This window comes from Tachyglossus aculeatus, chromosome 16 (genome assembly GCF_015852505.1).
Source record: "Tachyglossus aculeatus isolate mTacAcu1 chromosome 16, mTacAcu1.pri, whole genome shotgun sequence".
NCBI classification, from domain to species: Eukaryota; Metazoa; Chordata; class Mammalia; order Monotremata; family Tachyglossidae; genus Tachyglossus; species Tachyglossus aculeatus.
Genome location: NC_052081.1, coordinates 5,728,731 through 5,743,501, shown reverse-complemented (window position 1 = coordinate 5,743,501; position 14,771 = coordinate 5,728,731). Strand labels below are relative to the sequence as shown.

At 44.9% G+C, this 14,771-nt stretch overlaps 1 protein-coding gene across 1 annotated transcript; it reads left to right on the top strand.

Moving 5' to 3' along the window:
- The first annotated feature begins 464 nt into the window (after positions 1–464).
- SELE (selectin E) lies at positions 465–11,940 on the top strand. Its single transcript, XM_038758408.1, has 14 exons — positions 465–529; positions 980–1,069; positions 2,658–3,047; positions 3,618–3,725; positions 4,619–4,804; positions 5,328–5,513; positions 6,180–6,368; positions 8,574–8,753; positions 8,865–9,053; positions 9,839–10,024; positions 10,561–10,671; positions 11,236–11,257; positions 11,373–11,445; positions 11,820–11,940. The coding sequence occupies exons 2-13, from the start codon at positions 1,021–1,023 to the stop codon at positions 11,428–11,430; spliced, it is 1,854 nt and encodes a 617-aa protein (XP_038614336.1). The 5' UTR covers positions 465–529; positions 980–1,020; the 3' UTR covers positions 11,431–11,445; positions 11,820–11,940.
- Positions 11,941–14,771: the final 2,831 nt, after the last annotated feature.

The window sequence follows — 14,771 nt, the reverse complement described above, 5'->3', positions numbered from 1 at the left end:
ATTTAACCCAGCACTTAGTTTAGTGCCTGGCATATAGCAAGATCTTAACAAATACCATTAAAAAAAAAATAAAAACATCCCAACCCGGGAATACTTACAGACACACAGACTGAGAGAACCCCTTTGATCAAAGCTGACTGGCCATACAGACATGGAGCCAACATTGAGGGGCTTTGGGATCTTTTAGGGTTGCCTAGTTACTAGGGAATGGTTTGGGAGAGCGAGATTGGGCTTCTGTCACCATGGATTTTCCCAGAATTTTTTTTTTCCTCACGGAATTTCTCCCTCTCTTATTTGGAGACATCCTCCCATTATTCCCAGCTGACGCGTCACGGGAATTTCGTAGGAAGTAAGAGCCGGCACAGGGATATAAGGCTGCCGGGCGTCAGCAGAAGGAGCAGAGTGTGTAGCAGTTCTTAGCTGTTGGATCGGAAGACAGCATCTGAAGCCCCCACAGCAGCAGAAGAGAGGAACAGCTTCACATTTAGGGGTGTCAAGAGAGTCCACTACCATATCGTATCGCAAAGCTGTAAGTACAAACTGTTCTTAAGGAATTTTGTTTCTTCCATCTCACTACAGAGTGCGCGGATCTGATCGAGAGGTTCAGGAAGCAATCTGGAGGAGTAGCTTTGTTTAATTTCCAGCTTGCCTAAACCCAGCTTTCTGATACGAATAGTACCACATATGCCCATTCATTCATTCATTAAATTGTGTTTATTGAGTGCTTACTGCCTGCAGAGCACTATACCAAGTGTTTGGGAGAGTACAGTATAACAATTAGTGTCCTGCTTTTAATCATCTCTATGAAGCCTTTCAGGAGACAGTTGGTACTAAGAACACCAAATTTCTACTACTGAATTTTAAAAGAACCTCTGTGCTTGAAATCTGATACTTTGGCGTTCACAGTCAGAATTGTCTTCTGACACAAATGATCGTCTAATCAAGAGTCCCAACGTTTCTATCTCATTTGTATTTGCAGATACCTCCAGGAGGAATTCAGTTCAGCCAAGAATTTGCAAGATGCCTAGAAACATGATTGTCCGGTGGTTCTTATCTGCTCTCGCGTTGGGTAAGATAATGTTCATTTGAATCAGGGCCACTAGTTAAAGGGAAATCAATCACTGCCTAGTCCAGGGACGGAAATGATGTAGTTTATTTTCTGAGGCCCCCGTGAGTGTTGGATGGTGATAAAGATGGAGGTGAATAGCATTTTTAGGGGCTTATATGCACCAGGCACTGGGGCAGATTCAAGATTATTAGATCAGACACAACCCCGGTTCCACATGGGGCTCACAGCCTAAGCAGGAGGGAGGACAGATATTTTAACCTTATCTTACAAATGAAGAAACTGAGTCACGGGGCTGGTAAGAGACTTGCCCAAGGTCACAGGGCAGGCAAATGGCAGAACCAGGACTAGAACTCCCAATCTTGTGCTTTTTCCAGTAGGTCACGCTGCCTTCTGTACTTAGGAGAAATGACCATTACTTTGATAACACTCTTTGTTAGTGCCTGAAGAAATAACAGGTTTCCATTTGGCTCTTTTTCTGGCCAATCATTCAATTAATCAATGGTATTTGCTGAGTTCTTACCATATACCAAGGATGCTATTGAACTGCTATGGCTATGCTATTGAATTGAATATTGCTATGCTATTGAATTGAATATTGATAGCATGCTATATGCTATTGACTTGGGAAATTCAGAGTTTTGAGACTATCTGGGGATGCCAAATACTTAGCGCTTGGGAGAGTACAATCGAGTTGATAGACATGATACCTGGCCTAAGGGAGCTTGCAATCTAGTTGAGGAGACAGATGTGAAAACAGATTATAGCTAGGAGAAGCAGCAGAGTAGGATAGCAGTGCTTTGGGGGTGGGGAAGCAAAGTGTTTACTTAGAGGGTCTAGACCCAAATGCATAGGTGATGCAGTAGAGGGATGAACATCAGGGTGAGATGAGAGGTAAGTCAAGGAAGGCTCCCTGGCGGTATAACCCATAGTCAAATTTAAGATTAAGTTCAAGTTTAGTGTTTAGTTCATTTAGCGGTTGAAATTTTGATCTATTTAGATTATCCATTAAGGAGGGGCTACTGTTTTGGGGGCGGGGGTGTCAGGAACTGAGGCTTCTATTCCCCACAATACAATAATGATGGTATGATGCTATTTGTTAAGCGCTTACTATGTGTCAAGCGCTGTTCTATGTGCTGGGGTTGATAAAAGCTAATCAGGTTGGATACAGCCTTTGTCCCATATAGGGCTCACAGTCTTAATCCCCATTTTATAGATGAGGTAACTGAGATTCAGAGAAGTGAAGTGGCTTATCCAAGGTCACACAGCAGACAAGTGGCAGAGGCCGGGATTGGAACCCAGATCCTTCTGAGTCCCAGGCCCATGCTCTATCCACTATGCCATGCTGCTTCCCCACCTTGGGGAAGCAGACATCTTATTAAACTTGAGGAACTCATTTCTCTGACACCCCAAGTTGCCATCTACCAAATGGCAATGGCTATTCTTGGCATTTGCCCTCTAGGCATGATGGGTTGAATTTGTCAGGCCAAGAAAAATAGACGCCCATATTTTTTTGTTTTTGAGAAAATCTCTCAAAATCAACGGGTCACACGACAAAACCTTATTGATTCTTTGGTGCTTCTCTTTCTAGCTTTGGTGGTGTTTAAAGGGAGCAACGCCTGGTCATACAATAATTCCATCGAGAAAATGGACTACGAAACTGCCAGGAAATGGTGTCAGGAAAAATACACCGACTTGGTTGCCATTCAGAACCACGAGGAAAATCAGCACCTCAATAAAATATTCAACTACTCTAATGGTTACTACTGGATCGGAATCCGCAAAATCAATGGCATCTGGACCTGGGTGGGGACCCAGAAGATGCTAACGGAAGAGGCAATGAACTGGGCAGAGAACGAACCCAACAATCTGAAGGCCAATGAAGACTGTGTGGAGATCTATATCAAGAGGCAAGATAAGCACCAGGGCAAGTGGAATGACGAAAGTTGCATGAAGAAGAAACGGGCTCTCTGCTACACAGGTAGGGGATGCGACTGGGCGGGACTAATTTACGAGCAGGGAACGTGTCTCCTAATTCTGCTGTATTATACTCTCCCAAGTGCTTAGTACATTGCTCTGCACCTGGAAAACGCTCAATAAATACCACTGATTGATTGAAAATTGAAATGATTGTCCTCTATCTGGAGGGATGATCATCTCACACTTCAAAAGACATAGGAAAACATTTAATGGGAAAGTGCCATCTAATTTAGAAACTTTAATGGCTAAAATGCTATTGAATACAGAGTTCTGAGACTATTTGGGGATGCCAAAATAGAACTGGGCAAAGTTCTTGTATTTTCCTCACTAAATATTGAGTTGGGGCCATTTTAGGGGAGCATTTCACCAGAGAAAAGAAATCCAGTGCATTTAGAACTGAGGTTTTGAGTAGGGCAATGTGAAACACAAGCCCAGTAAGGTTCTTGAGTTCGAATTGGAGGTTCCTGGGGCGCGGGCCGAATCCGGGCCTTGTTTCTGGGCCACTGCACTTCGTCTGTGCTAACTTCACATGTCAGGGGACTAACTGTGACCATAATTGTTTTGGTTGCAGCTGCCTGTCACTCATCTTCCTGCAACAGCCAAGGTGAATGTGTGGAGACCATCAACAGCTATCAGTGCCAATGCTACCCTGGCTTCTACGGGTCCGAATGTGAGCATGGTAAGAAAGACCTGTTCCACCCACATGGTCTCATGGCTGTCCCTTCCTCCTACCTGGTGGTCTGGGAAGTCGGTCCTTGTGACTGCCCCTTGTACCCCAATCAAGGTTGAAGAATGAGACCTGTTCATGCTCCCTCTCAGAGGTCAGAGGGAGTGTGACCTAATGGGAAGCCGGCAGGCCTGAAAGCCAGGGGAGCTGGGTTCTAGTCCCAGCTCCTCCCCTTGACTGCTTAGGCAAACCCCTTCACTTCTCCGTGCCTCAGTTTCCTCACCTCTACAATGGGGCTTCAATACCTGTTCTCTCTCCTACTTAGATTGTGAGGCTTTTGTGGAACAGGGACTGTGTCTGACCTGATTATCGTTTTTTATGGTATTTGTTAAGCACTTACTAAGTTCCAGGCACTGTTCTAAGCGCTGAGGTAGATACCAGTTAATCAGGTTGGACACAGGCTCTGTACCACATAGGGCTCACAGTATTCATCCTCATTTTACAGATGAGGGAACTGAGGCATAGAGAGTTAACTTACTTGTCCAAAGTCACGCAGCAGACAAGTGGTGGAGCCAGGATTAAAACCCAGGTCCTTCTCACTCCCAGGCCTGCGCTCTATCCACTAGGCCATGCTGCTTATCTTGTAACTTACTAGACACCTAGTAAGCACTTAACAGATGCCACCATGATCATAGCTATGATTCTATTTATTCTGATGGTTTTGACACCTGTCTATTTGTTTTGTTTTGTTGTCTGTCTCCCCCTTCTAGACTGTGAGCCCGTTATTGGGTAGGGATCGTCTCCACATGTTGCCAACTTGTACTTTTCAAGTGCTTAGTACAGTAAGTGCTCAATAAATATGACTGACTGAATGAATGAATTATTATTATTCTGTTCCTTTGCAGTTGTGACCTGTGAAGCGCCGGTGACCCCCAAACAAGGGACCCTCAATTGCCACCATCCAGTGGGGAACTTCAGTTACAATTCGACCTGTTCCGTTCACTGTGAAGAAGGGCACATCCCAACTGTTGATGAATCAGTGCAATGTACTTCATCTGGACACTGGAGTGCTCCACTCCCAGCCTGTAAAGGTAACTAACTCTTTAGAGGAATGAAGTAATGATGGCATTTATTAAGCGCTTATCATGTGCAAAGCACTGTTCTAAGCTCTGGGGAGGTTACAAGGTGATCAGGTTGTCCCATGGGGGGCTCACAGTCTTAATCCCCATTTTACAGATGAGGTAACTGAGGCACAAAGAAATTAAGTGATTTGCCCAAAGTCACACAGCTGACAATTAGCAGAGCCAGGATTTGAACCCATGACCTCCAAAGCCCGGGCTCTTTCCACTGAGCCACGCTGCTTCTCGTGTACTTCTAGTGTAGTAGTAGTTAGTTCCTCTCTCCTCCACCTGCCCACTTCCAACACAATCCTGGACTTTAGGTTCCATATGCCAAACTATTTTTCAGGCAGCAGGAAATGCTTCTTGCATGAAATTCTATCAATCTCCAGCAAAAATACATCGAGATGTTCCCTCCCGAAATACATTGTTTAAAGAAAAAAAAAATTCACTGTAAAATTCATTGTAAAATTCACTGGTCATTTCTAATTTCCAGTGGTGGAGTGTGGGAGCCTGACAGATCCCGATCACGGAACGATGACCTGCTCTCAACCTTCGGGAAGTTTCCCTTGGAAAACCAACTGCACGTTTGCCTGCCAGGAGGGATTTGTGCTCAAGGGCTCAGACAGGCTTCAGTGCGGCTCTTCGGGGAAGTGGGATAGGGAGCAGCCCAAGTGTGAAGGTAAGGTTTCTTTCAAACAGTCAATCAACCAATCAATCAGTGGTAACTACTGACCACTTACTATTGACCACTTACCATGTATTAATCAATCAATCAATCAATCAATCAATCAATCGTATTTATTGAGCGCATACTATGTGCAGAGCACTGTACTAAGCGCTTGGGAAGTACAAATTGGCATCACATAGAGACAGTCCCTACCCAACAGTGGGCTCACAGTCTAAAAGGGGGAGACAGAGAACAGAACCAAACATACCAACAAAATAAAATAAGTAGGATAGAAATGTACAAGTAAAATAAATAAATAAATAAATAAATAGAGTAATAAATATGTACAACCATATATACATATATACAGGTGCTGTGGGGAAGGGAAGGAGGTAAGACGGGGGGATGGAGAGGGGGACGAGGGGAGAGGAAAGAAGGGGCTCAGTCTGGGAAGGCCTCCTGGAGGAGGTGAGCTCTCAGCAGGGCCTTGAAGGGAGGAAGAGAGCTAGCTTGGCGGATGAGAGAGCTAGCTTGGCGGATGAGAGAGCTACAATCTCTGCTCTCAAGGAGTTTACCCCCTACTGACTTTCGACTGAGATTTATGTAGAGACAAGATTTTTGTTTCCTGGCCCAGCTAATCCCTGCATGACTCACACTAAATGTGCTTCTCTGTTACAGTGGTCAAGTGTGATGCTCTCAGCCAGCCCCAACATGGCTCCATGACGTGTAACCATTCTCTCAGTGGACAATTCTCTCTCCACTCAACCTGTCACTTCACCTGCTCAGAAGGATTCAAGTTATGGGGAGCAGCTCAGCTTGAGTGTAATCCACGGGGAAAATGGACAGAAGACATTCCAACCTGTGAAGGTAGGCCTCGAGTCCTTCTTTAAAAGTGCTCTCTCTCTCTCTCCTTACACCATGAGCTGTTGGATGTCTAGTTAGCTAAGCCTGGGCAATGGAGCAGTATCCAGGGAGATCAGATCAGGAGCCACATGAAGTTTTAAACTCAGTTATTCCCTCGGCAGCAACCAAATGGTGGTGGTATGTTTGGTTTAGTATGTTTAGTATGTTTGGTTTTGTTCTCTGTCTCCCCCTTTTAGACTGTGAGCCCACTGTTGGGTAGGGACTGTCTCTATATGTTGCCAATTTGTACTTCCCAAGCGCTTAGTACAGTGCTCTGCACATAGTAAGCACTCAATAAATACGATTGATGATGATGATGATGATGGTAATAATAATTATGGTACTCGTTAAATGCTTACTATATGCCAAGAACTGTTCTAAGTGCTGGGGTAGATACACGTTAAGCAGGTTGGACTCAGTCCCTGTCCCCCATGGGGCTCACACAATCCCCATTTTACAGATGAGGTAACTGAGACCCAAAGAAGTTAAGTGACTTGTCCGAGGTCACACACAGGGGACATGTAATGGAGCCGGGATTAGAACCCAAATCCTTCTGACTCCCAGTCCCGTGCTCTATCTACTAAGCCAGGCTGCTTCCCGGTATTCATTACACGTCACCTGGGTGCCAAGCACAGCGCTCAGTGTTTAGGAGAGCTCAACAGAGGTTTCTAGAACTGGCTGACCCTGAGTTATGTCAACAGAAATGCAAATCTATAATGGCTGAGGGCCAGAGTAGCCATTCAACCAGACTTGTTGAAGTCACAGTAGAATTTGGGTGGTCATTTATCCAATGAGTCCTTGCGTGGACTCACAGCCAGCTTCTGAGATCCTTTATAACTGCCATTATCATAAGCATTAATGGGACTTTATTGAACACCTGGAGGGCATGTCAAGGCACTTCATCTCTTCCAATGAAAGGAGGGTATTTAGACTGTGAGCCCACTGTTGGGTAGGGACTGTCTCTATATGTTGACAACTTGTACTTCCCAAGCACTTAGTACAGTGCTCTGCACACAGTAAGCGCTCAATATGATTGATTGGATTGAGATACAGGTTCTAACCCTTGACCTTTCCATCTTTGTCCTGTAGCAATGGTCTGTGAGCGCCCAAAGACCCCAGAGGCTGCCATGTTGGACTGTTCTCACGATTCTGAGAGCCTGGAGCTGGGTACCACCTGTAATTTCAGCTGTTCAAAAGGGTTTTCCCTCCAGGGCGCTCAGAGTCTCCGCTGTGTCAGCCCTGGGCGTTGGACAGAGGAAGTCCCAACTTGTGAAGGTGAGTAAGCTTGGATAGCTTTTTTCTATTTCCCACATATCCTGTGGGTTCCCATGGAAGAATCAGTCATTATCTTTTCAGGACTCTAAACCATGTACTCTGCCCTTCCTGAGTGAACTATCAGCTGGGGTTTGGTGTGGAGGGTGAGTGGGAGAGTAAAAGCTGGGCAGAAAGTAAGACGCAGTTCTAAGCATTATGACACCAATGTCCTGAGCATTCATATAAGTTTTCTCTCTGCCGTATCACACAGACCATTGGGATTCTTCCTCTCAGTTGCCCAGAGCAGTCAATCTAATGATAAATCCCATATAACAGTACTAGTAATAATGATTACTATATGTCGAGCACTGTTCTAAGCACTGGGGAAGATGAGTTAATAAAGTTGGACATATTTCCTGCCCAACATGGGGCTCCCAGTCCAAGAAGGAGGGAGAACAAGCACTGAATCCCCATTTTACAGATGAGGAAACTGAAGTCCGGAAAGTGAAGTGACTTGCCCACGGTCTCACCGCAGGCAAGGGGCAGAGCTGGATTAGAACTCGGGTCCTCTGACTCCCAGGCCTGTTCTCTTTCCACTAGGCCATGCTGCTTTCAGATGAGGGAACCAAATGGGAAACCAAATGGCTCAAGCCAAGATCTCTTAGACCCAATCTAGAGGAAGCCTGGTTTTCAGAAATGAAAAGCCTTTGAGCCATTTGGGCTCTCAGTGTTTCTGCCGAGCCTAGTGACCAAAACAGTCTTCCCCAAGAAATCCCTGGTATTACACACCTCCCAGAATAGGCAACTCTACTTTCCCTGAATTGTAAAAATGGTTCTGGTGTTGTACCATCCCCGCCACCAAACGGACTCCGGGTTTCCTCACCATCCCAACACTGGTCCTTTGTGTCTTATTAGCTGTCCTGTGCACCCCACCCTCCATCCCAGAGAGAGGCAATATGCTTTGTTCTTCTGGAAACTTCCAAAGTGGCTCCAGCTGTGCGTTCTCCTGTGAGGACGGCTTCTCCCTGAGGGGTTCGGCTAATCTTCGGTGTGGCGAGACCGGGGAGTGGGAAGGAGAACAGCCCACATGCGAAGGTAAAATTTCCTGAGATGAAGTCTTGAAATCGCAACCTCTTTGTTCCTTACACTGTCTTCCTTGGTGTGAGGAAAACTGATTGTTCATGTGGGTGCGTTTGTGTGTTACAGCTGTAAAATGTGAAGCCGTCGAAGGACCTACACACGGCTCTTTGCAGTGCTCCCACCCTTCCAGTGGAAAATTTGCCTACGGGACAGCCTGCGATGCCTTCTGTGAGGAGGGCTTCGCGCTACAAGGATCGGCCCATCTTAAGTGCAACACGCGGGGAGAGTGGACCCAACGAATCCCCACTTGTAAAGGTAGGTCTCCCTTTCAAAGATAGGGAAGAGGCCTGGGACTTGGGTGGACCCTCAAACCTAGAACAGGCACTGCCAGTTAGACAAGGCCTATGAGACTGTCCCGCAGAACAAGTTTCCCAGGGGATTTCACAGACCAGCTGGGTGGAATACGCCAGCTAGTCTTGTAACATCAGCAGTCGGGAGCAGTGTGGCCTAATGGAAAGAGTGTAGGCCTGGGAATCAGAAGATATGGGTTCTAATCCTGGTTCCGCCTCTTAACCTGCTGTGTGACTTTGGGCAAGTCATTTCACTTCTCTGTGCCTCAGTTTCTTCATCTGTAAAATTTAATATCTCTTCTCCCTCCCCATTAGACTGTGAGCCCCATGTGGGACGGGGACTGTGTCCAACCTGATTATCTTAGAAGAGTGTTTGTCATAGAGTAAGTGCTTAACAAATTCAAGAATAATAATAGCCACACACTATTTCCACAGTAGAATGCAGAGCACGTTCTTCACAGCAACAAGACTTTCATTAATAATGGAAGAAATAATATTAATTGAGTGCTCAATGGGTGCAGTGTGCTATACTATTACTGCTAATAATAATAGTAATTGTGGTATTTGTTAACTCTTACTTTGTGCCAGGCACTGTACTAACTGCTGGGTAGATACAAGGCAATCAGGTTGGACACAGTTCTAAGTACTTAGGAAACCACACCAGAAAGAAATGATATATTCCCTGCCCTCAAGGAGCTTACCCTCTAATAGAGGAACTTTTCTTGACTTGGTATAATTCTTATGTTTCAGTGGTACAATGTGCAACCTTGACTGCCCCAGAGAAGAGCATCATGAACTGTTCTCACCCTATCGGGAACTTTCTCTTTGGCACCGTTTGTGAATTTGGATGCCCAGAAGGATGGAAGCTCAATGGTTCCGCTGCCCTCAAGTGTGATTCTACAGGAAGCTGGTCTGCGACCCTGCCCACCTGTGAGGGTATGTTTTTCTCTTCTCCCGGCCTGCCCAGCCCTGCTTGGAGAAGCCCTGCTTTCTGCTGGAGTGGAGGGGAAGACAAACAGAGCAGGGAGAGCAGAAAGCCACCCTTTTCCTCCATTCCAATTTTTTTTAATAGTATTTATTAAGTGCTCACTACGTGCCTGACACTGCTGTAAGCACTGGGGTAGATTCAAGGTAATCAGGTTGGGCACAGTCCATGTCCCACGTGGGGCTCACAGTCTTAATCCCCATTTCACTGTTGAGGAAACTAAGGCCTAGAGAAGTGAAGTGACATACTCAAGGTCACACAGCAGTCAAGTGGTGGAGTTAGAATTAAAACCCAGGTCCTTTGACTCCAAGGCTAGGGCTCTATCCATTAGGTCATGCTGCTTATCTCTTAGTTTTGACGTAATTGACCTAATTGCAAAGTCAGATCTGACTAGCAGTTCTCTGGAAGAGTCAGTCAGGTAGACTGGCTTCAGTCCCTCTTCATCCTGATCTCACAGACATTCTTCTGTTCCCTCTGGTTCCTCTAGCTCCCACAGAGACAACCACCTACTTAGCAGTTGGAATGGCAGTCACCGGAACTTCCCTCCTGTCAACGGCCTCGTTCCTTCTCTGGCTCGCCAAACGCCTCAGAAAAAAAGGTGAGGGACTGGGGTTGGGGGGGGGATTGATTAGGGTTAGGGTTATAAGGAAGATGTGGGGGAAAGATATTGGTGTCTTTCCATTGTCAGGATTGAAATCAGAGAGAATTTCCAGGATTCCACAGCTGAGTTCTTCATGTGGTGGGAGAGGGGGACAGCTAGAAAATGGTGCCCTTAGATTGTAAGCTCGCTGTGGGCAGGGAACATGTCTACCAACTCTGTTATATTGTACACTCTCAAGTGCTTAAAAGAGTGCTCTGCACACAGTAAGCACTCAATCAATACAAGAGATTGATTAATCGATTGGCTAATCGGGGGGAGAGAGCAGTGCAGAAGGTGAATAAAGAATGTTGTTTTTGTTCCTCTTAGCATAGTGGTTGCTAACCACTGTTTTGAAAAAGTGAACCAAACTTCAAAGATAACAAAAAAGGAGGGCAGGAGGTATGGCAGAGATAATAGGGTTGCCTCTTTTATTAGAAAGAAAGGGGAAATAGTTTACAGCCTAGTGATCTTTTACTTTCACTTATTACAGCACCCTAATGGCTTGCTTTCTTTCCTTTACAGCAAAGAAATTCACTCCTGCTAGGTAAGTTGAATCCCTGCCTCTCTAAAACATGACATTTCATATTAAGTGGGGCTATATATTTCTATCTACACTGGAGATTAGTTGTCAACCATGTCTTTCCCTGTGTCTTTTACAGTAGCTGCCAAAGCCTTAATTCGGATGGTACCTACCAAACTACTTCAGAGCTGATCTAACTCCAAAGAGATAAGGTAAGATATTTCATTTACTGGGCCCAGACTATAGTCATTCTTCAAGTTCATAGCCATTTTTCCACCACACACTAAGCGCTTAACAAATACCATGAAAAACATGGTGTGAATGAAAACTGCCTGTAAACAGCAAGCTAAAGTGTAGTCCTAGCATTAGTTTTCATTGAGTGCCCAGTTAATGTGGTACACTGTCCTAGGCACTTGAGAAGCACAGAATAAAGTCATGATACGTTCCCATCCCACAAGGGACTTGCTCTGTAATGGAGGGAGGACAGGAATTCAAATGTTTACAGAAGTAGTTCAGATTTAAAAACTGAATTGTCCCTTGAAGTGTTTTAATATTGTGATTTTTTTGTTTGTTTGTTTTTTGTCAGGTACTGAAGGTTCGTTTGCCATCCTCAGGAAAGAAAATGGAAGCTACTCCAAACAGCAATCGTCCTTATTGTCAAGAAGGTCTTTCTCTGGTCCAAGATCCTCCTCTTACGCCCGAGAGAAATTGCCAAAGATTAAGGCTGGGAAGCCAAGGGTTAAATGACCCCTAACTTTCACCAGGAAACCATTCTGTTCAGTTTCTTCTTTGATGTATTTTTGTATAAACCACAGGAAGGCACTCCCTAAAGGGAGAGAGCCTGCTGTTTTGTAGGTAAATCATAGGCGCTCAGCAAATCTTGAGATTTGAGCCCCAGGCCTTTCGGATTCACGGTATGATCTTCAGAGAACCTCGTCCTCTCTCGTATCTCCCACTTGAACAATGGGAGACCCAGGATTTCTGGCTACTTTCCTCCCGGGAGCCACCATGAGGACTGATAATATCGGTCAAGGGCTTCAGGAACCCTTGAGGAACTTGCTGCTAACAAGCTTTCCTTTTTTTCCAAATTTCTAGTGTCTCAATCGTATTTATTGAGCGCTTACTTTGTGCAGAGCACTGTACTAAGCGCTCCTGGGAGACAAGCTGATGAGAGCTCTGAAGGCTATTAGCCAAACCCTTTCCTGGAGGGCTCAGGATAGCGGAGTTGCACGGCACAGAGCCGGATCACTTTAATCCCTGTGGGATATCGTAGAGTAAAACATTTGTGGCGTAAATTGGGGCCACTCGGAAGTCACTTAAGTGGTGGCGGAAGTGTTCTAGTCCTAAAAAAGAAAAATTGCAGGATCTCCTACGGTCCTGTCCAGAAAGCAGGTAGTGTCTACTGGGCCATGTATGGACGTATGTTTCACCATCTCTGCTGGTCCAAACTGGCCCGCTTTTCCACCCACTGGGTGATTTTCTTCAAGGGAGGCCAATATCTAGTGCAAGTGCAGCAGCGAAAAGCTCCGTTGCTAATGAAGCCAACATGGAGGCTGGGGAATATGCACTCCTCTAGAATTTGGGCAAATCATTTAACTTCTCTGGGCCTCAGTTTCCTCAGCCATAAAATCATCATCAATCATATTTATTGAGCGCTTACTGTGTGCAGAGCACTGTACTAAGCGCTTGGGAAGTACAAGTTGGCAACATATAGAGACAGTCCCTACACAACAGTGGGCTCACAGTCTAAAATGGGGATAAAATAACTGTTCTCCCTCCTTTTAAGACTGTGAGTCCCATGTGAGACTGGGACTGGGTCCATTCTGATTATCCTTAATCTACCCCAGCACAGTATTCTAATAGGCACTTAGTAAGTCCCACCATCCTCATTCTTATTATTATCACTAATAACAATAATAATAATAATAATTTCCTTCTTCCCATTTGGGTTTTCTACGGTGTAAACTATGAAACCCACCTTTATCTTCCCCATATTTTTTTAACTCAGGTAAGGGATTCAAAGTCACAAGAGGGTAAAGGTCGCACAATTAGTGGGTTTATAGAGTTTCAGGGATCCTCTTCCAGCTATTTCTTATAATGCAAATGGTCAATATCCTCTCATGTAAAGTAGTCCTGTAACACTGAATGTTCTGCTTTTAAAAACCAATGGAGGTACAATTGTGTTGAAGCAAATATGTATGTATATTTATGTGCAGTATTCTCAGTTGAAAGCTTACCACCTACGTAGGCTGAAGCAATAACTTGTGGGCAGGGAACGTGTCACTTTTTGTGGTGTTGTTGTTGTATTTCCCTACGCACTGAATACAGTGCGTTGCATCCCTTGAATGCTCCGTGCAGTATCATTATTACCACTAATGGGAAGCGATCCTAGGCCATTGACTCAGTTTCTAAGATGACCAGGCCTTTTTTGCTTCTGTGGCCCCTCACTGAAGATACAGGGAGGCACTGAAGCTTCAAGGAGGGCACCGAAAGCTCTAAAAGTGGGAATGAGCTCGGAGTGCTAGAGAGGGAGGAAGCCACTGAAACAAAGAACTGCTTCTCTCTGAACATGCTCAACACTCACATATGTGCAAATGTGAGTGTATGAACCATCTGCGTGTTTGAAACGTGGTTGTCCTTTTGGAGTTTTAGACTTTTAATTTATGTCTTTAATACGTTCTGTATTTATTTAGGTTTTTATATGTATTGATGTTATCCCATTATTTATTTAGATTTGCCTATTGGCCAATTTTGTCTTACTATTATGCTGAAGATATTAATAATAAAAGATTTACACCTTCCAACGTGTGAGTGCTTCACAAATGTGTTGGGCAACCACTGCCGTGGGATAATCGGGGCCTCCAGGAGACACACATCATTAACCAAATATAAAAATACCAGTAAAAGCAACAAAGCTCTTTTCATTCCTGAAGAAGAAGGGTTGGGCAACCACTACAGTGGGATAATCGGGGCCTCTAGGAGACACACATCTTCAACAAAATATAAAAATATGAGTGAAAGCAACAAAGCCCTTCTCATTTCTGAAAAAGGAGGGTTGACCCTGGCCTGACAGGATTGATATTTCCGTATTGGGCTCTTGGCACTTAAAAGTTCACTGACAGGTGACCTTGACTTGTCACATCTCCTCCAAAGATCACATCTCCTCCAAAGATCACATCTCCTCCAAGAGGCCTTCCCTGATTAAGCCCTCTGTACCCTGGCTCGCCCCACCTTCTGTGTTGTCTACGCACTTGGCTCTGTGCCCTTTGGCCATTTGATATTCGCCCTACTCTTAGCCCTGCAGCACTTACGTATATACCTTTAAATTATACATTACAAATGACCTTTTATATTAATGTCTGTTTACCCTTCTTGTAATGTTCCCGTCAATGTAAACAACACCACCATCCTCCCAGTCTCACAAGACTGTAACTTTGAGATTGTCCCCAATTCATCTCCCTCATTCACCCCTCATCTTCGGTATTTAACCAAATTCTATCAGTTCTACCTTCACAACATTTCTAGAATCCACCTTCTC